The sequence below is a fragment of the Cygnus atratus genome, chromosome 8 (genome assembly GCF_013377495.2).
Source record: "Cygnus atratus isolate AKBS03 ecotype Queensland, Australia chromosome 8, CAtr_DNAZoo_HiC_assembly, whole genome shotgun sequence".
NCBI classification, from domain to species: domain Eukaryota; kingdom Metazoa; phylum Chordata; class Aves; order Anseriformes; family Anatidae; genus Cygnus; species Cygnus atratus.
The window spans coordinates 28,187,656-28,214,707 of record NC_066369.1 but is presented as its reverse complement, the minus strand read 5'-3'; the positions used below and the strand labels follow the sequence as shown (position 1 = coordinate 28,214,707).

General features: G+C 40.2%; 1 protein-coding gene across 1 annotated transcript in view; it reads left to right on the top strand.

Annotated features, from left to right (window-relative positions):
• DAB1 (DAB adaptor protein 1) overlaps positions 1-19,367 on the top strand; it is a 122,758-nt gene extending 103,391 nt beyond the window's left edge. The window contains exons 10-16 of the mRNA XM_035537813.1: positions 1,454-1,510; positions 4,791-4,853; positions 6,031-6,139; positions 7,335-7,883; positions 8,692-8,819; positions 9,749-9,820; positions 18,980-19,367. Coding sequence (XP_035393706.1) covers positions 1,454-1,510; positions 4,791-4,853; positions 6,031-6,139; positions 7,335-7,883; positions 8,692-8,819; positions 9,749-9,820; positions 18,980-19,024 — 1,023 coding nt within the window. The 3' untranslated portion in view covers positions 19,025-19,367. The remainder of the gene's footprint in view (positions 1-1,453; positions 1,511-4,790; positions 4,854-6,030; positions 6,140-7,334; positions 7,884-8,691; positions 8,820-9,748; positions 9,821-18,979) is intronic.
• Positions 19,368-27,052: the final 7,685 nt, after the last annotated feature.

Below are 27,052 nucleotides of genomic sequence, written 5' to 3'. Positions count from 1 at the left end.
TTCTGTTTCCTCTGCCTCGGTCTATGTGACTGGTCACAAACCACTCGTGTTCCTGCTTGACTAAGCTGTAGGGGTGTTCTCACATTCAAGGAGCATCTTCTCAGGGTTCTGGTTGTTTAGTGTCGTGCCCTGGAGGAGGAGGGAGCAGATTGTTAACTGAAATCATGAAGGTTAAGCTGTGTGCATTGAAAAGCCCAACTGGCGGAAGGCTCAGAGGCCAAATTCTGCCCTCGGTAGATGCCTTGCAACCTCACCAGGGTTGCTGGGTGAAGGCAGTTCAGCACTCTGGAAGACACGGGTATTTCACCCTCAGGAGGTGTCGTGTCTCCTCAGCAGCGTGAGATGCAGGCCGCGAGCTGAGGGAAGAGGCAGCCCAACGCTGCACGATAATTGGGCACTCGGGGGTGTGCCAGGATGTGTCAGGCAAATGTTTTCTGCTAGGTTCCGTGGCACACAGGTGGGAATTTCTGATGGCCCGTTCGTTGACTGCTGCTCACACGTCCCCTCCATGTGGAGCCACAATTGTTTCCCTGCTGGTTCCCCAGAGCCATCGGGGTGGCTGGGGGTTGCGGCGAGGGCACAATCTGCTCCTTCAGGGTCTGAGGTGAGAGGGGGGGCAAGAGGGGAAACATTCTGGGCTGTTCCTGAGACTTTTTAGCTTGTTTTAAATTCCTGTGAAGCTACTCAGTCATCTAAGATTCAATTTTCAATGATTTGCTGTTGTTTGTTTCTTAAGAAGTAAAGTCTCTAACACTTCTGTTGTCTGAAATTTAGCATTCTGAGGACACTTAAGTCATTATTGATGTTAAATATGTAGATGGATATAGATACATATGTGTGTGTGGGTATATGCACAGTAGACTCATGTTTACACATACATACAAACAGAATTTAAACATCACTTGAATTGACTTATGTAAGTAATTTTCAATATTGCTATGGAAAGGAAACTTGCATCTTAAATACATTTACATTTATTGTTCTCCTAGTTAAGAGGAAGCTGTGTTTTTCCAAAAATGTGTGCTTTTAGAGCTTTTGTTGTCCAAAACTGTTTTGCTTTTTTTCCCTCTGAGTATGTTAAGTCCTTCCTTTCACCAAGCCACTGACAAGTTCCAGTAACATAGGCAAGATCAGACCTCACTGTGTACACTTATTGTTGAATAAATAAATATCTGAAAAAGTAAATAGTTATGATGCAAGCACTGATGTTGTATGCACCAGAAGACTAGATTTAGCACGGATAAAGCGTATGTTTACCTGTTGGCCCCCATATCCTAGCAGCATTTTAAATCACCATTTTGATTGTGATTCCATATCTGTACTCCCTACAAGATTGAAAGGGTTTTCATTTCAACAGTGAAGTCAATAATTATGGAGGTTATCATTTTCATGCTCAGAAATTCACATCATTTTCATAAATCATTCATTTCATTTCATAAATCATGCTTTACAGCTGGAGAATGGAAACTTATTGCTGGACATTGATGAAAATCTTGTTTCAGTCACTCAGGTAAGGTCGTGGCACTAAAAATGTTTTAAGGAAATATAGATAAAATCAGCCATAGGAATAGTGCAATTTGAAAATGTTCGGCTTGGGATTAACTTCACTAGGACATAGCTAATATCAGATGTGAATAATTCAAAAAAGTGTAGTGGGTGCGCTCAGTTCTGTAGTGACACTGAAATCACAAAAGTAGAAGATGGTGGCCAGAATCTCATAAGCTGGAAGTGGATAAAACCATGTTTGTGTCAGAGGGGTGTTGTGCATTTACATAGGCTGAGAATTGGATTGTAGAAGCAAGCTAGACTCAGAATCCAGATCTGAACCATGTGAGACTAAAATCCCACCTCCAAGTGCTGCTGCTTAAGGTTGTCTCTAGTAAGTAAATTATGAAGTTGCATTCCGAGTAAATTTCTGTTTCCATTTTCTGAAGTAGTTCTGTAGCTCCTGTTGCATAAAAACTAGCTATTTGGTGAGAAATAATCCCCCTGTAAATATATTCATTTTCCTTGGGGAATATTGTGAACAAGGATTTATCTTATTACAATAAATACCTAAGTCAGCTTTGATACCACTCTGTTCAGCTGACTGTTTAGAAATCCATCCACAGAGTTTCTTCCAAGAACTTTAACAGAATTATTTCTGTGAAGGATTTCCCAAGATCCATCACCTTGGAGCACTTTGGGAAGTATTATTGTTTCTGTTTCACAGAAGTACTGAGGCAAAGAGATCTGAGTTACCTCCTTCTGAGTATGTACCATATAATCCTGAGTTCAGAAGTATATTCACAATCCATTTTCAGAATTGTTACGAAATGCATAGTATTTTTCCCCATAAGACCTATAAGTTACAGTCTGTGTAACCACATGTGCCCTGCACTTTCTCACCCCCTCTGATCATCTCTCCTGCTCCCTGACCCGGGGTGGAAGCCCTGCAGGAGCCTTTGCTTGTGGCCTCCTCAGAAGGACTGAGGCTATTACATAGCGAGTCAGAGAGGAGGGTACTAGGGACAGCTCTGTAGAAAGCTTCCTTATGCAGCAAAAGAGCAGCTTTAGGACTGCTGCTGAACAAGTGATTTGGAGAGATGAGAAGAAAGTGACCTCTTCTGTGATGCGGTGTCACTTAGCATCTCTTGAATCTGTAAAGCCTACAGGAGGCTTGAAGTGATTTCGGAAGGAACGCTGCTGTTGTCATTATTCCAACTTGTCTGAGCATTTTCACAATGCTTGTCTAGTGTGTGCACCCTACAGAAGTGATTTATGGGCTTTTTTTGTTTTTGCACAAGTTACTTCCAGCAGTAGTAATATACTCTTGAATCAGTGTGCCCTGAAGAAAATGTAGATTTTCTTCTTTTTTCCTCCTTCCATTTCCTCACAGATACTTCCAGGGATATATAGGCCCTTAAGAGGAAAATATATTGTCATATCACTAAAGCAATGTGATCTATTTAATATATGGCATGAGGTGAGAAAACATGAAATAATTCATCCCTGGGTACGTTGTTAGACATAAAGTTGAGAATCATCCAAGCTGCTCTACAAATTCCAGGTGAAAGTGATTGTAGCATTGCTTTTGTAAATGGGAATAGAGATTGGATTGCAAAAATGTATAAACCTTTGAAATTATTACCTTTTGAATGATAGTCTAATTTCTTGAAAGTTCATTTATAATAGAAAATGGGGAGGAAAAAAAAAATCTTTGGGTGCTTTTTCCCCTTAGGCTTTAAAGCTGTTAGGACTGATGAGCCAGCGTGGTGGTTAGCACAAGGGCTAACTTTCAACTAGGTTTGCAGATCAAGACAGCTGAATTTCAAGCCTGTATGTGATACGGATGCAAAGTTTATGTGCCTAAGATGAGTTGGGATTCAATGAACTGAGTTAAGCTTTGCATTAAATCTCATTCATACCAAGAATTCTGCCTTCCCGTATATGTGGGAATGACTGAATAGAATTCAGGGGAGATGGAAAGCCTGTACGCAGAAGGAAGGTATTAGGGAAGTAGTCCTTGAGCTGCCAGCACAGTTTTCCTGTCTAGCCACCCTGGTAAGGAAGGTGGATGGATTTTAGGTTTCCTGTGGAGTTTTGAGGGATCCGTGCTTTAGTGGCCCTGGACTCCACCTGAACTGATTTGCAGCTGGAGAGCAGCACTGAGGGAGAGCCCCCAGCTGAAGGGGACATCTTTCCTGGGTGTGTTACTGCTCCTGCTGCCTTCCACCCAGATCTGTATGTGGGCGTGCACAGACTCTGTGCTTATTCCTCTCCTTATGGTTCAGCCATGATCTGCTTTCTAGTTGTAAAAATTGGCCACACTCTGTAGCTGTCCCTGTAGTGGAAAACCCCATTACCTTAATCACAGTGTTTGTTAAAATAATGGCTAGAGGATGAGCGCTGCAGTCAGGCTGTCCTGAAATGGACCCTTGGAAAGTGAAACATCCCTATAGGGGTCCTTCAGATTGTTATATGAACCTCAATTGATATCTCAATCTAATTTATAGTTAGAATATGAGGTCCTTTATCCCAGCAGTTTGACAGGGTGGTGAGGTAATGGGTGGAGGAGAGCAATTTTATTCCAGAGCATGTGAAGGAGGTTTGATTATGAAGCCACGCAAGGTGCTCCTCATTATCAAAGTGCTTTTTCCCTACTGGTCCAGTTGCGTGACACCTGTATGGGTGACCTAATTTGAGATCAAACTGAAGGATGCCCTTAGAAAACATTTCCAACATGAGTTAAATGTAGAGTTACAGACTTAAAATAACCCAGTTATGCATCCTCCTTCAAGTCCACTTATCCAGGTCACACCTGTCCCATGGGCAAGGGGAAATCAGGCAGTACTTTAAAAGTCCTTCCCTTCTGTATCCTTCTGTCACTTCCACAGTCTGCTACTGGGTTTTAAGACCTTGAATTGGGGTTTTAGAAAAGGAGCCAGGGAAAAAGGTCTGGTGGTAAATCATGCTTGGTGTTTACTGATGTTAAGGGAAGAGCAATAATGCATCCGGTCCCATTCGGAATAGTTTTTTCACACGTCATTCATTTTTTAGGGGGGAGAATTCCCCACAGGATCATTTTATAGGGTCAGTTGCCACCTATTTAGGTCCATCAGCAATATCAAAATCCCACAGCTTAAGCCTGTGTACTTCCTCTATATGGGACTGGACATTTGAAGCCTACATGGCTTTATTTATTTATTTATATTGATAGCTGTAACTAGTTAACTTTACAAGTTATTACTAATTAACTTGTACTTTCTTCTCCTCTAGAGATAAATAGAAATGTTATTTTATCTTTACAGGCTGTTACCCAACTAGAGCTTTTTGGGGACATGTCCACTCCTCCTGATGTAACCTCTCCCCCGGTAAGTAACCAGGGAAACTGAACAGTGTCTTTTTCTGCATCCTATTTTTCAGCACGTTTATTGAGCACATTTACAATTCAGGTCATTGGCCCTTGCAGTAGGGAGGATTTCAAAGTAGTTCTTATGTTGTGAGAAAATAAAAGTGAAGCAAATTGAATGTGGAATCACTGCTTCTTGAAGAAGTGCAAAAATATCTTCAATTTTTATTTATCTGATACAGGACTAGGTGTCACATAAGATATAATCTGAACTGCAGATCTCCTTCCCTGGTGTTTATCAGAGCTGCATGCTTCACTGCTCTCTGTCTTGAACTCCCTGTCTCTCCACTGCACTGCAGGAAGATCCAGTTACAGCCTTATATATCACGTCTCCTTGGTTCCACCAAGCACACGTCCCAGAACTGCTGTTAAAGGAAGGAAGACAAAAGAGTGGAGAGAGGCAGGGCTGAATGTGTTTTCAGAGGAAAGAAGATTTTTCTCACCGGGCTTTTCCGCATCATAGAATGAAAACAGTTATTTTCTCATTATGTTTTTGAACCATACTTTAGGCTGTAGGGAATATGAATATTTAGAGAAAATTGAGGTGCTGGGAAGTCACCAGCCTCAGATCTCTAAGGTATTTGGGGTCGTGTCTGGGACTAGATTTTCAAAGTCCTGTCTCCTCATCCTTAGTTTGCTCAATTATACTGTCTTTCTCCTTTAATGTAGACCTATGGCTCTGGTCCTGTTGGTTAATTGGAAGCAATATTTATTCACCTTTCCATAAATCTTGCAGATGTTTCATTTGCCTTTACTATTTATTTATTTTTTTTTTACATTAATGCCTGAGTCTGTAGCTTATACTGGTTGTCACCTAACGCCTAGAAGCAGAAGTCTGCATGTTCTGGAGAGAAAAATCATGTCGATATTTGCATGAAATTAGTCCAGGGAAATTCTGTTTTTATTTTTCCTCTAATACAAAGTCTCTCTCATTTTCTTTTTCTCCTGTCTCCAGCACATTCTAACATTCTTTATTTCTACTGCTTCTCTCCTTCTGTGTCTTTCCATTCTTTTTTTTCTTTTTTTTTCTCTGCAAAACTGTGAGCTACAGAGAATGTTTAGCATTCACAGCAAAGTATGTGCAGCAGAAGCTGCAGCTGACATGTCAATTGTTGTGTTTTATTCCTGCCTTACTGCAGACTCCTGCTACTCCAGGTGATGCCTTTATCCCATCTTCATCCCAGTCACTTCCTGCTAGTACAGACATGTTTGGTTCTGTACCTTTCAGCACTGCTGCCGTACCCTCAGGTAAGAAATCTACTGGAAATATGTGTTTGACTCAAATTTGGTCATCAGTTCTCAGGTCAGGCTTGCATTTTAGTATTTGTCATTAATTCAGTGCAGTGGAAGTAGAAAGGATTTTGAGGACAGTGCTGCAGGGCGAGGCAAAACAAGTCATTAACAAGCTGAGAATACATTATTTAGAATTTACCAACATTATTAAAAGCAAAACCCAAAAACTTCACTCGAAGTTCAACCATAGTTCAGCCATCTGGATAACATACCTTCTAGGTACAGCAGCAAGAGAGAAAAAAGCAGTTAGTTTAGCTTTGGTTTCTCTGCAATCTTCTGCTGTCTTCAGTAAATAGAGGATGAAACATGAAGATTTTGATTATATTTCAAAGATATTCCACTTAGTCAAATCCTGATATTTCCTCTAGACTTTTCTGCTTTCCTCAAAGTGCTCAAAATTCACGATCTATGTAACATTCTGCACAGGCACGCAAGGAACGTGGTTTTAACTGATGATCTCTCCCTGGGATGCTCAGAGCACTGCGAGAACAATGCTCTCAGCTCCAGTTAGGAGGAAAAAGAAAGAGGAGTGCCTTGAATCATTCAACAGTGACTTTCTAATTGGTTAACTCCTTGTCTGATGCGGAATCAGATTAGCCACTGTGTCTCTCAGAAAGGTTACGCAGATGGTGAAGTGTTCAGGGATAATGTCAGATGAAAACCCTCACTGCTTCCACAAGGGTACAGTGGGTGCGAGATAAAAGGGCACCTGGAAAATACATCATAGCCACCTATTAAAATATGATGTGTTTCAAAGTTACTGTTCCTTTCATCACTCATTAATTTAGTCACACGAAGCGCTCTCTCTCTTTTTCTTGGGGCTCTCCTGAGCCCCAAAGAAGGGAGCTGCCAGGTGGCTGCTGATGAGGTCCGTGCAGATAGGTATTCACAGACACACGGGATAGTCTCTGAGGAAGAAGAGAATAGTGTTCTGTTCAGAGAAAGATATTGCCAATACGCACCAACCCCTGTTTTTGTATACAAGTATTTGTTTATTGATATGAATTCAACCACGTCTTTCAGTTTTCTTTTTAAGTGTGCTGAAGCTCTGGGACCACTAATGTAGCTGCGTATTTCTGATTTACTGTGTAGCTTTCTGCGTGCTCGTGACATTATCATATTTTTTTCCCGCTTTCTTTATTCTTTGAAGGTTATGTTGCCATGGGAGCTGTTCTGCCCTCGTTCTGGGGACAGCAACCACTTGTTCAACAGCAGTTGGCCATGGGTGCTCAGCCTCCAGTTGCTCAGGTGATGCAGGGAGGACAGCCGATAGCGTGGGGCCAACCTGGTATTTTTCCTCCTACTCAGCAACCATGGCCATCTGTAGCTGGTCAGTTCCAACCAACTGCCTTCATGCCAACACAAACTGTTTTGCCTTTACAAGCAGCCATGTTTCAAGGTACCATTGCTCCTATAGCTACTGTTCCACCCACAAGTGATTCCAACAGATCAAGTCCACAGACAGACAGGCCCAGACAGAAAATGGGAAAAGAAATGTTTAAAGATTTCCAGATGGCTCAGCCTCCACCAGTGCCATCAAGAAAACCAGATCAGCCTTCCCTCAGTTGTACCTCAGAGGCCTTCTCAAGTTACTTTAACAAAGTTGGGATGGCACAGGAAGCAGATGATTGCGATGACTTTGACATCTCTCAATTAAATTTGACTCCTGTGACTTCCACGACACCATCAACAAACTCACGTGAGTACTCATCTCCTTTCTGCCATCACTTTCCTCAAATGTGGCTGCTCCTCAAAGCATTTCACTTTTCATACAGTAAATTGCAATACAAATATGGACTGAGAACCTTTATGCACGGTCTGGCTTATTAAATGTGTTCCAGCCATAAAGAAAAGTGTTACAGAGACCATTGAAATCAACAACCCCAATACAGTCTGAAATTTAATTGTTTATATGACAGTAATACATGTTCTGTGCTAGGGACATGCAAGCTGGTTGGAAAATGCCTATAGCATTCAACCCTACAAATGGTTTCTCTTATGTCCCATTCAAGCCATACGTGGTACAAATTAGGGGACGGGTATTTATTCTAATAGCTTGATGTATTGAACATGTGGGGAAATTCATTAAACAGCTGAAAAATAAGCTTATTGTGGTCATAGCATGAAGACAGGATTTTGCAGATTTCTGAAAAGGAGTTCATGAGGAGATTTACCAGAGGCCACTCAGAGACCTTGTGTTTTGCTTACCTGCCATAGCGCAAGCAACTCACGCATTCTTAATGTAATGTTGTGATGTCTCCCTGGTTCCTAAAGACATAAGCCAGATGCAGCCAGACTTAGTTTGGAAATCACCGAATGAAATCAAACTTATGGAATTGATAGTGACTTGTGTTTAAATTTACCTCTTACAGTTTTTTGCTAAAAATAGTTTTCAAGGGTAATATGAGTTGAGGGCTCTAGAGCATGAACAAATTTTGTGTTGCTGTGTCCCTCTGAACAAATTAACAGATGTAAATTCTGTGGCTGTTACCTTAATCTTTGTTTAGCTCCAACCCCTGCACCCAGACAAAGTTCTCCATCAAAATCATCAGCATCTCATACCAGCGACCCTGCTGCAGATGACCTCTTTGAAGAGGGATTTGAAAGCCCAAGCAAAAGTGAGGAGCAGGAGGCTGTGAGTAGCAACAAGGCTTCTAAATACTGATCACACTTCTTAGCTAGAAAAGAGAGAGAAGTTACTTAAATGTTGTTTGGTAGTCTCAGAAATAACTATTCTAGTAGGACAGGGTGGAATTTAAGGGGGAGCTGCAGACAGGACTCCCTTGCAGGTTTGATTTTGATAACTGACAACATCAGCATGGTATTTATGCTGATACAGCCTAATACTGCATGTGAGGAACCAAACTCAGAATTCATATGTAAAGCTGTAAATGTTAACTGTGTACAATGCCCTTTTTAGCATACCAGCATTCACTTACTGATGGTAAGGGAGTCCGATGACATACGTGCTGAGGATGCAGAAAGAGATATGAGAGGTTGTGTGTTAAAAGTTGATGGTTGACGTTGTCTTGCACCTTCTGGCATCCCAGTTGCTTGCCTCGTTGCATTCCTCAATGTTCTGGCCCTTGCTATTTCTTTGCCTTAAACTCAGTGAACCAAAGCAAGAAATGGTATCAAAAAGAGATGACTTTAAATCACAAGGTATCTTAGGCAGATAAGAGCCTAAGTGAAGGAAAGGCAAGGAGGAGTCTGTACAAATATGGACCCAAAGGTACAAAATGACACAAGCTTGGACTCTTTCTGATTCATGTAGATTCACTGCTTTTCAGGGCCTTTTGCAGTTCTGGTTTATCTAATCCAGTACCTTTGAAATCTGTGGCATCTCCTGCATGGACTCCAACAGGTACTGGTGTAGTCCTTTCCTGTCTGCATTAGCTACAGAAAAGCATTATGGCTTTTGAGAACCTATCAATGGTGAGGTCTCACTTCCTGGTTTTCATGAGATAGGATGTACTTGTTATGCCCACAGCATGAAAATAACCTCGTGTTGACTTTTCACTTTCTATTGTTGAGAAAAAAAGGTGTTATGTTCTTGTATTCTAGCCTGATGGGTCTCAGGCCTCATCCAACAGTGATCCATTTGGTGAGCCAACTGGTGATACTATAAGTCCACAGGTCGGTAGCTAGATAGCGCAGGTTGGGGTAGGTATCTGTCCTTTTTTTCTCTACACCCTGAGGTGCTCACTTATTCTTCCACCAGTGCCTACCATTGCTTTCATGGATGCATGGTTTGCTTTTCCTTTTCATCTCTTCCTTTTTTCCTCTCCATTATCCACGGTGTATTCCTCATGCTCAGTGGTTTGCATGGCTTTTGCCGTTCACTGTGTTGCAACTTATGCAAATATGTGTTTCAGCTGCCTGCATGCTTTAAAGAAATGTAGACTTATTTTACTTTGTGTTCAAATTCTAAGGGGAAATAGGAAATTTGAGCCATTACTAACAGTATATTATGCAGAACATTTTTTTTATTAAACCCAGTCTGGCCTTTAGGCAGATGTAACATATTAAGTGGAATAAGACATCTTACCCATAGACATAACAAACATTAAGTTAAATTATGTAATGATGCATGAACACCTCTACTCTAAATCAATGTGTAAATCAGCAGAAGAAACAAATGTATTATCTGCATGTAAAAATTATTGAAATGGGTTTGTGTATTTTTATCTCTAACTGCAAATTAAAAACATCTGAAAGTTATGATCATTCATATTAGCATTGGCATACTGATATTTTCAAAATTACTCATCAAACATAAGTCATTTAAATCCAAACAGACGGGAAAGATGATCTTTTCATCTTCTGTGTTACAGAACACATTGGAAATGTGTTTGCTAGTGAACGTTTTTGTGATTTGCTTCAATACAGTATATAAGTTCTACCAAAGAGACAGTAAAGCTACAAATTTTTATGTGTGCTGAGCATTGTTATTCCATCCAAATACACTCTAGCGTTACTATTTGAAGGATATGTTTCATTATCTTCTCCCTGTCTGCCATTCATGTTTTGTATTACCCAAATAAGTGATCTGGTGCTGCTTCTGTGCTTCAGCACAGAGCTCCTGGAAGAAATCCATAACAATGGTAGAACCCTTATTATTTTTGTACAGAAATCACACTGTGTTTACCAGTGACTTATCTGCCCTGAGCCTAGGCAATCTGGTTTCAACTCAAAATTAATAGTTTCATTAGGAGTCACTTTACTTTGTACACTAAATATGGTTAAGAAAAAAAGATCTTATGATAACTTAGCTTTGATCCACTTGGCAGTAATAAGATTTTCTCTTAATAATATATAGTGCCAAGAGAACGGATCTCCCCCTTATTCAGCTCAGCTTTAGGGGGCTGAAGCAAAAGTAGCATTAAGCCTTGTGTCTTCTTGAGTCTAAAAATGACAGTATATGGATATAGTCAAGCTGGGCTGACTCTTGGTGTGGCAGGAGCATCCATTGGTTATAGTACTCCATCAAGAACTGCTTCTTGCAGATTGATGATGCCACACAGCAATTTGGCTTTGCCTTCGTCTGACCCCAGCCAGCACTGATGAAGCCAGCTATTCCAGCTTCAGACTGTTTCAGGATTTCCTTCTTAGATCAAGAAAAAGGATATGACCTTTATCTGAAGCCTACACTCTGCAATCCTATGTGCATTTGTTTATTATGGTTTGTCATAGTCGGGATATTTCTGAAATTCATCACAGGAAGAATAATGATAAAATCTCTTTCTAATTTTCTGACTGTCACAAAGATAGTTAGCATCATTTGTAAGCTAGCATCACACATATTTACCTATCAGGAGTTCTGGAAATATCTTGTAACAGTAATTGAAGTCTGTTGATGCGTACTAGAGTGTAAGACAGTCAAGTGAGGGACACCTTTTGTTCTGTTTTTATATAATGCTTGCTAAACTACTTTCTTCTACCTGTCAGGGGTCTCTGGGTGCTACAAGAATAATATTTTGCCAGTGACTCCATAGGGTGTTTTTTCTCTGTGTTTTCTGTTAATGTTTTTACAATCTTGCATCTATACAATCTATATTATATATATATAGTTCTCAGAAATATGTTCTGGGAAGTGTTAAATAATGCCACTGATTATCATATTATAGTAATTCCTAAGAGCGGTAGGCTGGAACAGGAAGCAGGACAGAAAGAAGCATCTCTCCAGCAAATACGCTGGAGATACACGAGCATCATTGTGCCTCAATGCAGTGCCATGTAGCAGTCTGAGGGAAATCCACTTGCAAAAACCAGCCCATCTAATTCTGCAGCCTGGTATCATCAGAGCAATGGAGAGTCTAATCTCCATGGAAAATGATCAGTTCAGGACTTACTACTGGGTTGTGTATTGAGCCTGTGTTTGGAGAGAAACATGTAGTACAGAAGAATCACAGCCTGCTTAAAAGCCACTTTTGTGTGCAAGATGGAGATTACTTGGCTCTTCCAGAACATGGTTCTTCACACCAAGATCACCACAGTGTACAGCTCAGATGAATGGACCTCTCAGGAGCAAGACTTAGTATTGTGTTCAGAAATTTCAAATGCTGTTCCCGGCATTTGTATTAAATCAGCTGTGCCCATACAACATCTTTACTTACCTTGTCTCGATGTATTCAGGATACTCACCTGCCTAGTATTTTGTGCCCTGATCTTTCAATGTACCTTAGCAATTTGATTTCTTCATTCCTTCTGCTATCCCATATTCTCATTTAGATATAATTCAGCAGCTTCTAGCAAGTATCTTTGTTTCTCTGTTTTGTCTCTTCCTTTTGTGATCTTCAACTTAAGCTTTCAAAACCTCATCATAACAGTAGCCATTCTTATAAGTAACTCTTCTACAAATGGCTATGGGTTCTTAGCAGGTAAATGTGACATCATACGGATAAATTACTTTTTTCTCCCTTTATGGTTGGAGATAAGGAGCAGCCTATGAAAGGCCTGACTTTCACAGGTGAAAAAAAATCAACTGTTTGCAGAGCTGTTCATAGCAAGATTTGTATCTAGTTGTTTTCCCTTTGTTCAGGAGCAGTGTCAAGGATGAGTAGTGATTTTCCAGAAGAGGTGAGAACAGTGAATAGTAAGACTGCCATCTTCATCTGATTAACATTTAATTCCTGATACTGCCTTTAGATTGTGTGGTGGGTAACTACAGTGAAAGAAAAAAGGGAAGGAACTGTACTTAGCTATGTTTATACTGAATGTGCTGAGCATTTCCCATTATTGACATTTCTGATTAATCCAAGAAGTCTGAAAAGAGGAATTTTCACCTGGTCGCCCCCTTTGCCCTGGTGCATGCAGTGACCCTGATGTTAGGGGTGCTAGGTACAGACCTTCCTAGCGTGGATATTTCTGTTCATGGGGCTATTTCAGCCTCAGCCCCTAACTCAACCTCAGCAATTGCACTCTGTGAAGCAAGGAAGCACTGAAGCTTTAGAGTTGAAAGCTTAGGAAAGTCTGTAGGAAGGGGAGCCTTCAAGCATGGTAAGAACAAGGACGGAAAGGAGCAAACTTTGATTTTCTGATGTCAGGCTTCTGAGATACCTGCGGTTATGTTGGCTGGCATCTCTAACATCCTGATCGTGAAAGGAATATCATAAGCCCTGAACACTGGGACTGGTTATCAGAAATGTGGTCTAACTCCTTATGGGTCGAACAAGCTGGTTCTTGAAGGCAAATTAGCAACAGGGTGAAAATTCTGAAAGCAAATAAAGGGGGTATTTGGTACCACAATTAATCCAATAAAAGTCATTTAAAATGCTGGAAGAAATACAGCTCTATTGATATGCTGCCCAGCTCAAGACTTGCACTGGCAGTCATTCATGAGAGATTTTCAGGAAGCCTTCAAAACATTTGTGGCTAGAGCATATCTTCCTCAGAAAGTTGTTTAGTTGTTCTGTGAAATGTGTGCAGACAATTAAAAGCCCTCAAAATATGTCACACCCTTCATGATGCTATCAGCACTGTCAGGAGAGCAACAGTTCCTTTGAATATTTGTCTATCAGCTTTTGGTGGTACTTTGGTGGCCTGCTGCCATCTTCCATCTCGGAGCCTGTGCCATTCTTTGTGATGAATGTTCCTAATCATTTTAGTCAGCTCCAGAACGGACTACTTAAAAGTCTTTATCTGGGCTGTTACTGTGAAGTTGACAGAAAATAGCAACTTAAGGACAAAGCACTGGCTTAGTCTGAGGATTTTGTGAGCCTCAGTAGGGCATATGAAGCTGATTCTGCAACCTGCTGTTACTTTCTGGCCCCTTTCTGTGAGGAATCAGAGGAGTGGGCTCAAACGTTGAAGACTGTCTTTGCAGGATCTGTTACTGTCATTCATCCGTCTCAATAGGAACTGAACAGAGTCCAAAGAGAAATTCATAATGGTTTTAGGTGACCTGTTCTTACTGTAGGCCCTAGTGCTGTTGCTCTCAAACTAAAGAAACAGCACTGAGCAGGGTTATGGACTTTAGAGAGAAGTTGACAGGGTTATGTACTTGGAAAGGGATCACAGTTTACTGCTTCCTTCCAGAGAGATCCCCAAATTGTCATTTCAGGCCCCATTTTCCTGCTTATTCGTTCATCATTGTATTTCCTAGGGAATCTGAAGGAATAAGAAACAGAGAAATCCAGGCTGCTCTGTGAGCAGAGGCATCCTACAGATTTGCCTGCCTCTCACTGCCACAATCCCCTCACTTTCCCCTTCTGTCTGTTTTAATATGACTAGCTCATACACAGGTTTCACAGCTCTTCCAGTGTCTGCAAGCTTACCTGAAGTAGCCAGTTCCCTTTCCATTTCTCCAACTTCTTCCTCTGAACAAGAGACAACAAACTACGTGGCTTGTCTACAGCCACGCGCTTGCTGATTGGAAATCCAGCAATTCAATTAGGGCACGAGCTCTCCTAGCTTTCTCTGTAATGAGGTCGTTTAAAAGTTCCCTGTCTTCTGCACAACAACAGATTTTCAGGACACTTGCGGTAGTTTAGTATCTTTGAGACTTCTGAACAATTTGCTTCAAATTGGCTATTGGGTTGAAAGTTATTAAGGAAAATTGGCAGTTACATAGACAGAAAGCATAATTTAATGGCTCCTGTTTTCTTAGGAAAGCAGCCCAGAAATAACAGGCGTGTTTCTATGCTGCAACTCATTATTATTCCACAACCAAGATTTAGTAGAGTTCATCAATGTAAGCAGTTCTCATTGTTCTTTCAGGTTGTGGTTGTATCGCATCCATACTGATACTAAAATGACAAAGACTTGTAAAATGCTAGCAATCAAACTAGGTATATGAAACTAAGAGATATTCCTGGGCAGGTTTGCAGTAAGAATAGGGGCACCCTTCAGTCACAATCCTTAACAAGAAGGTTGTTATATTCATGCAGCTAATAGAGGCTAACTGTAATACAAACAAAGAAAGAGAACCCACAGGCTGTTAATGGGTGAATAGGAATTACACGTGTTTCCACCAAAGATATTTAATTTAAATACTGCTTGCCAAGTTTACTCTGTCCTATTTTATTGCATCAGAATGCAATAGAGAAGATACATTGCACTCCCGGTTCCCTTCACTTGCATCCCCAGCACAAGATTCTCATTTTGACTGGTGTTCCAGCACACTTATTTCATGAAACTCTATCATTTGAGCCTAACCTTTCTGATCAGTCAGCCAGGAATAAAACTGGTGCTGAGAATCTATTGTAAAGGGCAAAGAAATCTATGTGGGCCTCAGCTCTACAACTCAGTACATCTTGCCAGAAGCTTTGCACATAGCAGGGTGCCTTGCAATGATGAAAGGACTGCCAGTGTAAAAATAGTCGCTTCCTAACCAAGTCCTGTGTTATGTTTTGTGAGTGAGCTCACCTGCACAAGCCCAAGTAGTGCTGAATCTGGTGGAGGTGTTCTCCAATGACTAGTACTGCTGGGGAGCAGATGTTAATGCCTTTAAATTGAGGGTAGTGTTATCAAAACCATTAGCACCCTAGTTATCTCATGCAGTAGTGTACTATCCCCAAAATCCATACTCTTTGCTACAGTGTTGTTTGTTGCGCAAAGTGTTCCTGAAAATGGGAAGAATTAACAGATTTTAAACAGGAAGTATCTCTGGAATGCATAAATGTAACATACAAAGGGAAAATTTTCTCTTCAGCGTTTTTTTCAGTGAATTCCAAGAGAGTTCATAACTCAGCATTGCACAACATACTTTTAGATTCCTAAATATTTAGATGTTTAACTTAACACATGTATATTTAGACTTTTCTGGTCCCCTCCTGCAACCTGCCTCTTCAGTCAGGTATCTGATCTGTGATTTCATATCCTTTTCCTGCAATATCTTGTAATTTAAAGGCTGCTGTTCAGCATAAAGAGCCACGTTAGTATGTGAAGGTGTAGCTAAACACTACTTTGATAGCTGCTTCCAAACATAAAGGAAAACATTTACTTTTTAAACATCTATGAGAAATTACATACCCCCAAAGTTGATAGAACCCTTCAAGTAGGATATAGCAGCAAAAAATGAAGCTGCCAGTTGTGGTCTTGGTTTATCTCTGCAGGCTGATGAAAGCACGTCAGAAGAGCTTTTGGGCCAACCGTATAGAAAGGAGAACACTTTAAGATTCAAGGGATTTTTGTGAATTGGAAGCTTTGTATGCTATTTTATTTGTTCGCCCCCCCTTTTTTTTCTGACAATGACCGATTCTTTCATTGCTTCCCTCTGAATCTGTTTCTAATGCAGTGGTAGAAGTAGAAGGCAGAACATGTCAGTGAGATAGGTCTGATGCTGTGCCAACAGTTAGGCTCTCCTGCCTTGTAATGGTATTTCCTGTGACTTTTAAGTGGAGTATGTAAAAAGAAGTGGGGTTATTTCTGCTTCCAAGGCCTAGCAAAATACTCCTGCTGAAAACTCCCCTGCCTGGCATTGTGAGAGAAGGGATCTGTGAAGTCAACAGTACTGAACTCTCCTTTTGCTGCTTTTTTGTCCTTTACTGCTCTCTTTTGCTCTCCTGAGTATCACTGTATGTTCTTTACAGATGCTATTTACAGTGTTGAGCTATAGTCAAGAGGCGCTGTTGAATTATCTCAAAATAATATTAGAAAATAAGTCCCACCCACTGACTAAAAAAAAAAAAGCTGAGAAGATTGCACAAAATTACAGCAATCGATTTCTCATTTATGCATCTGAAGGGGGAAATCACCTAGAGGAAGATGTAAGAGTGCACTTTTCATTCAGAATGCTCTGATCTGCGTGAAGAAAAGTTATTCAGATTGTTGAGAAAGGCATATCTTTGCCACATGCAGTGTATGTTCATATTGGGTATGAATAAAAGTTCGAATTTTCTGCCTGAAAACTCTCCCTCATGAGTTGTTGGAAGTGCTGATGACTGATGATGAACTCTCCCTTCTCTTCCAGTGATGCCAGGTTCAGTGACACCTTAGGACACCTGTTACCTCAGTGTCTCTGCGTGTCTTATAGATATTGGAAGAGAGCTCTAACAAGCACATTCAACATTTTTAAAGGCTTTTATATTCCCTAAGGCACTCAAAATATCGACATCCTTTGTTCCAAAGTGATCTTCTCCCTCCCTCCCTCCCTTTTTCTTCCCCTCCTTCGTTTTTGCTTCCTGTCGCAATCACCTCAGGTTCAGCAAATGCCTGAAGAATGGCCTGGTGTGTGTCGGTTTCCCACATTAATTAGTTCAGATTTTCTCTGAACTAGCTGTGATAGATCATTCTGCCAGCCTCACGTCTGCAGTACATGAAAATTGGCGTAGGTAGAGTCAGCACACAGTATGTGAGATGCAGTTATTTACTCTCACTCATCTCTTCTGATTACCTTTGGTTTCTCAAGGTCACCACATGTATTTGCTTCTCGCTGTGGATAATTTCCGCAGCCTTTATTTAATCATTCTGAGAGATTTCTCTCATCCTCTTCTAATGCTCGTGGTGTACTCAGGGCTTCTTGTGGGTAGGAGATAGGGACGAGGAGTCTCCACAGGCTCCAGAAATGTGGTTCTTTGATAAGGTAAGAGATACAGCTTTCCTTGGCACATAGGGAGCAGGCCATATTTTGGAAGGAGGCTCACGGTGCTGCTTCATTCACCAAGAGCTGCTTGGTGAGGCAGGTTGGGACACTGCCTGCACCTCTGCCCAGGTACCCCCACACCAAATACCTGCAGCCCCTGTGGGGCTGGTTTTCTGATCAGCAGCACCATCTCTAAAAGCAGTGATTAAAATCCAGTGTCAGCTCTCACCGGACATTTCTGGGTCCGCAGTGCCCGGTGATTTGCCAGCCTTCAGTTCTTTTGCTTGAAGCCAGCTTGTGCTGATGCTGCTGTAACGTGAGTTGGTTCTAGCTTGGTGAAATTCAACGGCGTGGTATTTGAATATTTATCAAGCTGCGGAGAGTTAATGCAGTATGGCATTAATTAGCCTTTCTGCCTGTCTTGTTCTTTTTTTAGATGTCATTCTTAGTTTAATAAATTAGTTTCTGGGAATGAAGTCGGGTGGATTCCGAGGCCCATGGATGGTTTGCTTCACGTTGCAGCCAAGACGAGCATTACATTAAGAAAACGCAGAGTGTCAGCTATGAAGGAGCATTAAAGACATGGCAGCTTTCCCCCCCGCTTCCCACATCCAGGAAATTCCCAAGAAAATATCTGTTAGAAAATTGACATGCTTTCCTCCCAGCTTTAATGATTGTACTAATGGCTACACAGCCTCCTAATCAAACTGCACGGAGCTAGCTTTCCTCATTCTTCATAGGAAACTCACACCACATCTCTGAAAATACTGTTATTTTAATCCCATCACAGCTTCATTAGTTCAGCTTTCAGCAGCGGTTTCTGCTTGCAAGTGTGTTTTTTTTTTTTCTGCATGAGTTGTGTAAAACCCACAGCTAAGTGCTGTTGTTGCGCTCTTGGGGTGGGATTCTCAGCCTGATGCAAGTTACAGCCTTTTATGCCAGCTACATTTCTGGCCCGTAAACTTCAAATCATCTAGTCATATAAATATCATTTCATTTCTTCGTATGTTTATGCCCAGCAATACCTCCTGAGGATCGGTGCACAGCCAATATGGAAGAGGAAATTGATTGTAAGCATGCCTTTTCTGAAATAATGTCACATTTCCTTCACAATCCAACTGGGGTGCCATGATCACTCAAAGCAGCACAGAAAACAAACACTTCCTTTGGGTTTTGACTCACGAGGTATTGCTGTTCTCAAGCAGATGTTCTAAAAATGTTCTAAAAATGTCTGGAGACATCTCTGCTTATTTTATTTTTATCATCCCCAGGAAGCAGAACCTCTCTACGCCCAGATCAACAGACCTAAGAAATAGCATTGTTACAGGCTTGTGGTGCTCCGAGACTCAAATGAAACCCACCAACCTGGCAGGCCTTTGGCTTTCATGCTTTTTTCCGATTGATTTTGGCTGGCAAGGATAGATGATTGCCCTCCTGGACTGGCTCTGCGAGTGTTCCTGATGATTTTTGGAAACCAATGGCAGATTCCTATGGCAGCACAAAATAAAAACTCCCTGCTTATCATACCAAGAGTCCAGCCGTGTCCCCACAAGTCATGGGTATCCAGACTAGGAAATCTTGCTCCTCGGTCTTCTTTTCAACATTTGTTATCTTCTGTATGCCACATATAAATAACGAGCATCTGAAATTTACTGAGTATCAGACATTCCTTTTCTTTTGAGCAAAAAGCAGAATCTGTATGTAGCAGTGGCATTATCATTCAACAGCCTTTTGGGCACAAGTCGGCACTTTTTATGTCACGGTGACATGTTTTTCATCATCATTTACATCAGGCTGATCCTGACTTATTTTTTTTTCCCTTGTGTAGGCATATTTAAACAACAACAACAACAAAATACTGGCAGCGTCATTTTTTTTGTATTTCTTATTCTGTAGTTTTGTATGAGTGACAGATCTAACAGCAAAACACCTCCTGCGAAAACGATTCCTAACTTGAAACCACAGAATAAAACTCGGTTGTTTATCCATCCTGACTGAAAGTGTTGCCAAATGTACCTTTAAGTTCTAGCGCATCATGAGGAAGAAATGCTGCTTTTCTGTTTGAATACTCATGTTGTGGGTAGAAGGAAGGACATCAAGTCCCACTGATGGAAGAGATGAAAGATTCACTATTTCCTAGGAAACTCTAAACAAAGTACAGAAAAGGAATATTTTTATTTCTTCGATATCTTGCTGCTGTAATGCTATGCAGACAAGTGTTTTCTTCTCTGTGTGCCATTTTTGATGAAAAAAAAATCATTTGCCAAATAATACTGGTATGATTCTGGTTTAGGAAGTTGGATGAAAAGGACTTTACAAATGGGACAACGGTGGCATGGATTTTGGAATAACGAACTGATTCTGTGATCAAATCGTTCATCTTTATCACTTTTTGTACATCAGAAAAATCAAATGGGATTTTTATTTTATAACTTGAAAAAAATCTTACTGTTAAACTCTTTAAATGTTAAAGGGGAAAAGGCTTTAAGGAGTTCGAATGAAAATTGCCAGTTTTTTTGTAAATATAAATGTTATGAAAATTCTTTTACTAATGCCATTACACAGTAGAGAAGGTAGCAAGTTGCAGTGCTTGGGAGGTGTGGCAAACCTAGTTTGTGGTTCTCACATCACATACGTTTTTTCACGTGCTTACGATAATGGGCTGAAGCTCAAGTGCATTTGCCAAAAGCAGTCAGCTTGTCAGCAACTAGTGAAATTAATGGGAACACATGATTTTATGATCTAGCTTTTTCACACAGGCATACTCCACGTATGAGAAATCACATTTCATTGGCATTCCTTTACGATTCCAGAACCTCTGCATAGAAGTCATCAAACTGTTTACACATAGAATGAAAGAATTTAAAACTTCCGTTTTTTTACATTTATGAAGCAAAAGTGCAGTGTTTGGGTTCATATGTTTAGCACATGATTTTCATAAAGAATCTATATATTTTTGCCCTACAGAGAATTGTTATACAGGTCAAATGTGTTTTCCTGATGTTCCTATGCAGTTACAGTATATTGAATTTAGTGGTTTAACACTAAAAAGAAAAAAAAAGAAAAAAAGGAAAAAAATAGAAAAAAAAGAAAAAATAGAAAAACAAAAAAGGTTAAAGAAATTAAATGATTAATCTGTTTTTAGGGTTATTGTGCAGATTTTGTTTTTAAATTGACACATTAGGATTTGCATTTTTGTCATGATTAAAATAGGCCTGGAGTTATAAATATTTTACTTTCTTTCATCTCTATTATAAGCTAAAAATGATTTAGAAGGCAGAATACCTGGGGTGGCAATTGTGGATGTGTACAACCAAATCTCACCACATGATTCCAATCTTTTATTTTGAATTAGAGAAATTAGAGAAATGTGCGTTACAGAATGTATGTGAATGAAAAATTAGCTATGAATAGACCTAACGAACCTGCAGAGAAGAGAACTTTTATCCCCATCCACAGTTGTTTGATGCTTATTTCTTAGACATGTGCAAGCAGTTTTGTAGCAGATGTTATTTTCCCATCAGAAGAAAGGTCAGTTTTATAACCAGAGACACTGAATTAAAACTTGGTGAGTTGAGTGTTTTGGGATTAAAAGCAGAGGTAAAAATGTTTCTGAAGGACATTGCATTAAGTATATTTTCCTAGTTTGCACAGTGGTGCTACCTTCTTCAGTGGCTCCTTTCAGTTTTGTCCTACATACGGAACCACGAAGACAGTTTCGATTCACTACAGACATTTGAGGTTTAGTCTAGTCAGCGCATTTCCAGTTATGGGGTAAAATGTTGAAAGGAAAAGAAGAGATTTATGTCTCAGAGGATCCATTGACACCATATTTGTAGGAAGCAGATCATTTACATAGTCCTTGCAACAAATAGGTGCAGAGGGAAGGAGGCTGGGATTTTAGTGTTTTGGGAGAGACAGCTGGACCATCCCCATGGACCACTGTCTTACCTTTGCCACTGTTACTAAATAAAACTAAATTCTGAATTGTCGTGTCATACAATTAGATCGTCTTTGTCATGATTGAGATGCTGATTTGAGAGGATTGTAAGGCCTCTGCACTGTACCAGTATTGTAGATAACTAAAATATCCAGCTTGTGCAATTGCTTAATCCCTCATCCTTCACTAGCACTAAATTCGTCACTTTAAATTTAAAAACCAGGGAATCCCACCAGCCATCTTGTTGTCATCCCCCGTAGATTCTTGATCTTTACCTGTCATGAAAAGATATTTTGATAGATCGTAGTCATCCAAGTGTCTGATGAAACCTTTCATCTAATAACGTACTGGGCACCTTCTTTGCAAAAATGTTTACTCCGTGGTTTTCATTCATTTTTATTTCTGCATTCTGACACATATTTTTTTAATAAAGATGAGAAAGATAAAATGACTGTTGCAGTACATTTCTAAGCCTACTTTAACTTTACCTCAGATAATGACCATTTGTTAACACATACGGACACATTATTTTTAACTTTATGTATAATGCATTCAGCAACAACAAAAAAAAAAACAAATTTTTAGAAATTTTCCATTAATTTCTGTAACACACCGTGTAATACTGTTATGAATAAAAACATTTTAAAAAGGTGTCATTTCACTAAATTTGTTCCATAGCTTTTGCTCTTCCGTGAAAATTCTGGCGTTTGTACAGTGCAATGTGAATATCTGTCATGGCCAAAATTTTTGACAGGTACTAAATAACTGGGAAAGAATATTTGAGAAAAATAACTGCCTCTATTTGGAGAATACCTCTTCTTAAACACCCTAGTTGTTGCTTATCTTGCAGAGGCTTAACTTGCTACTTTACATGCTGCCTCTCCATTTTTGGCCTCTTTTGGGGTGTAGGAAACAATAACTATTTTGGTCGCCTCCTGTAAAATCACGTTCCTAGGAGAAACCGTGCTGTGTAATGCTACCAGAGCTTGAGCAACTGTGTGGTGTGAGAAGCTGCAAGTCATTTTGCTCAAGTAAGATTTAAAATGAAAAATGTGCATTTAAACATGGCAATTTTGAAAGTTTGTAGTAAAACACCAAAACGTATTATTGGTCCCCTTCTCTTCCGGTGGGACTTCTCTGCTGGCTGGGGCAATGTGTAGGGTAGGCTGAAGTGTTTTGCTCGTGCGAAGCTCTGAGGCCACATGCAAAATGCAATTGCTTGATTTTCAGAGGAACTGAGCACTGGATCTTTCAGCCAAGATGAAGAGTAATGGTTTTGCCAAGAAATAATGCAAATATGCAAGAATCCACATTGAAATTTCAGGGTAAGAAGTATGCATCTATATATAGGAAGAGAGAGAGTAGTATATATGCACATATATTTAATTAATTGTCTTCTTGCTGTCCCATTCCTTTTTCATCTGTTGAAAGTGTCCAGTAGGTCATGCTGCAGCATTAATTATGTCTTACTGTAACTTAGGCACGGTAGGAATCTGTTGATTGTATGTGAAAGTATCCACCTCAAATGTAAGTAGGTAAAGAAATGATCCTAATTTAATTAATGTTTATTAAGGCCATGATCTCCTACAGCAACGAGAACTTACTTAGCAAACAATTTTCAGGATCACACTGCAGTTATACAGAAGCAAGGACTCTGACAGATCTCTTTTTTCCATGTCAGTGACTTCTGGGAAAGAATTGTTTGTACAGGCTGGGAATACTCAATTTGAACTGGTGTATGTTGGATCAAAGGTAATGTTGCTTCTTTTTCCGAGGTTGTGGTATATATTTCCATGCACCATTTCCTTCTTTCTTTCTTTTCTTTCTGAACAACTCATGTCCTGTCAGGTTCATGGATATTAATTTTCTGGTAAATACCATCCTCAATGAGAGGGGATGACTGGTGTCAATTTTGCTCCAGAGGTTTGGATTCATTGTCTACAATTGTCTCGTTAAGCCAACATGGAAAACACAATGGTAAATGAACAAAGTGAAATCCCATATGGCAACCAGAAAGCGCAGTTTTTTGGTGAATGTGTGACACTGGCCATCTATTCCATTCAAATATTACCACTATTGCTGACGCTGTCTGTACTGCCTCATGCAAGGCTCCTGGCATCTGGTTCTGCTTCTGTATGGGAAACCAGTGGGACTCACACCTGTTCCTGGCTGTGGCCTGATGTTATTACTACAAAAGTCATGATCTGTAAGAGTTACTCTATGTACTCTTGTAACAAGGTCTTGCACAAGCTGGTCTTCTAAGTCTAATTCACTTTTTAGGATCAGCCCTGTAAAGAGCCGTTTTTGAATACGTCAAGTAAAGCAGAGAGGTGGCATGGGGAAGGGAGATGGGTGTTTTATTTCTTGCTTCACTGGCTGTCTCAAAGTATGTGGGAACCAAATTATACATTTCAGCATGACAGTGAGGAATATGGGGAGATGTTCTGATACGATTTCCTGATTACCTGTTACATTGCCTGTCTCTTTCTAAAATTATCCTACTGGAGGCAGGAAATAACAGGTCTATTAGTGAAACGATTGTCCAGCTGTTAGTTTTTAGAGCTTTAAATAGTCTTATCTCAATATACGTGCTTGCCCTGTGGCTCATCTATCACCCCTAAAATGTTTTATCAGCACCTGAAAAATCTCAGCAAGAGGAATAGCCTCAAATGTTACCCATTCAAGTGGCTTTCAGATACAGGGTATATTTTTTAAAGGTCTTTTAAGATCTGATGCAATTTGCTAGCTTTTCAATCCCATTTCATAGCTCCCGCAGCACCACTTACGTAAATACTCCTAACCAGCAAGGAAAGGATATCACAATAGATTAAAAGAAAAACAGGTTAACAGGCAGCAAATCAATGTCCATTTGGCCTCAGACATTTGTGAAAATAAGGGATTATGAAGAATTATTGCCAGGTACTTCAGGTGTGAAGTCTTTTGTGCCATTTCTGTCTTCCTTAACAACAGATAGTTGTTAGGAGCTTGAGAAAAGCTCTCAGGGTCAGAAGCATGTTGTATCAAAAATAAGCAGAAGTTATAAAGCTTTAAGCTATTGCAATTCTCTGTAAATTTTGTACTATTTGACATATTGAGATGATGAGAATCTCGGTTTTTCTTCAAAATACATTGAGTTTCTAGTTTGAAAATGAATTTGTATGTGTGTTATCTTGAAGTCCAATGGAGATGAGATGGAGATGGTGTTTTTTTCTTTCATTGTCTACTTGATACTGCAACCACTGCCATACAGGACCCTAGAAATAGAGCTTTCAGTGTAGATATACCTTTACCTAGTTTGGACCAAGCCATTATGAGGCATTACTTTTTAGTAAATCAAAAGGCAAAAACAGAGAATAAGCTTGACAAGGTGAATTTTTTACGTCCATGACTTTACAGATACCAGCTTCACTACCAGAAAACAACTGTATTAGTAACAGAAATTATGATGCAACAGAGTCAGTTTTAAGTAAACATCTGAAAATATTCCGTGGGGTTTGTTATTTGTAAACTTTATGATGTGTTTGCCACCTTATGCTCTTCACCATTAAAATCTGTGGGAGACCCCCTCTCACCTTTGAATGAGACAATTGCATTCTTCTGCAGAAGGAAATATGAGTTATGAAGCAGGGAATGAAAAGATCTTTTCAGAAGAGGAGAAAGATAAATTGTTTTTGACCAGTATAAAAACTTCTTGCTCCCATCTAACCTTTTCCACGGAGGGCCTTTCATCTCCAGTATGTGTTAGAGTTTTAATTTGGGCAGAAAGCATCCATTTAAATTAAAAAAATAATCACCTTTGGTGAAACTGTATGGGTTTTATTTACAGGGGCAAGAGGTTACAAACTTTCATTGGTGTTACGAATCCTACAAAGGATGCATTGCACTTGAAAGCTCATGATGGACACTTAGTGAGCCTTCATTTTCAAGTGTGATAAAACCCACTTCCAGTGTCTTAGAACATTGTTAGGGTTAAATGCTTTGGGATTTAAAAAACAGCTCAGCAGACAGCCGGGGCTATTACACTCAGCAATGAAGAAGGCACAAAACTGTGGAAAGAGGACACAGGCGGTGCTACAGGGTGACATTCCCACTGATCCACAGACCCATTATGCCTCAAGCTGCAAGGAGGTGGAAAACAAGCAGTGGTTGTCATTGTGAATTTTGCATGTTAGCCCTCCCTCTTGTTAAGCCACGGTATAAATGATGTGGAAAACATGATTATGCTTTTCAATTCTCTTTGAACAGTATGTTAACATATAGGAAACTCTGCCTCCTTGGTCCCCGCTGTGATTTTAACCTAACATCTTTCAGCTAATTAAGGAGAAGGCATGATCACCACTAAGATGTGTGTGGAAAGAAGGAGTAAAACAGAGATGAGCAGCATGGCAACAAGCAGTAGCAAGCTGCTTGGGGGTCTTCACAAACTGTGGCACTATCGTGGTTTGCAGTAAAACACAGAGTGTGCTCTGTGCTTTCAATCTTAGCTTCTCTCTTGCTGCTATTGCAATATTGGATTTGTACTGCATTTCTCAGCAAGCAAGGGTCCTGCAGATGGAGAGGTCTTTCCTGTAAGTGGTTGTTTTGTGTGTGTTTTTTTTTTGTCATGCATAAATAATTAACAGTGAAATCAATCATGTCAAAGGTTGAGCAAGCTGCATCAAATAGACACACCTGCATTTTAGTCTGGGGTCAAAGTCATTTGACACACACAAAAAGTAAGGCAAAAAAGGCAAACAAAAAGCCAGTCTCAGCCATCTTTCCTAATAGTTTGTCCTTCATGTCCGGAGATGAAAGGGCAGCTAGTCACTGACTGTGTTCAGTAACACTCTGAGAAACCGGCTGCCTGAACAACAATCCTCCTGTTCTGGTCAAATTCCTACTGGACTTTGTTAATGTATGAGTTAATGTGCTTCTCTGTGTTAAATGGTTATCATCAAGTTGCCAAACTAAAAACGCAGCAGCCAGTTACTTCTTTTTCAGAGATGGTACCATCTGTGAGGTGAGTACAACACATTTAAAAGGTGCCACACTTGTCCAGGTCATTACACTGAGGTTGGTTTGGGTTTGTGTCAGTGAATATGATTAATTTTATGTACAGCATCCATCATTCCCGTAATGAGCAATTTAAAATGAATTTATTCCTTTTGTCATCAGAGCAATCAGATCCTTGGCCCAGGGCAAGAGACTGTGGTGCTAAGGCCGCAGGGCAGGGCCGCGTCTCCTCAGAGAACCCCTCTGCTTGTTCAGCCAGAGGGAGGCTGGGAAAACAACGATATACATCATTTTGCACAGGGAAATGCAGATTTGGAGAACTTTTACCCTCCAAAATGCTTGTGGTAGGTTGAAGAGGAAGGCCTTTGTGTCTCAAGACTCAAAGAGAGCCATACCCGAATTGAGAAGCAGC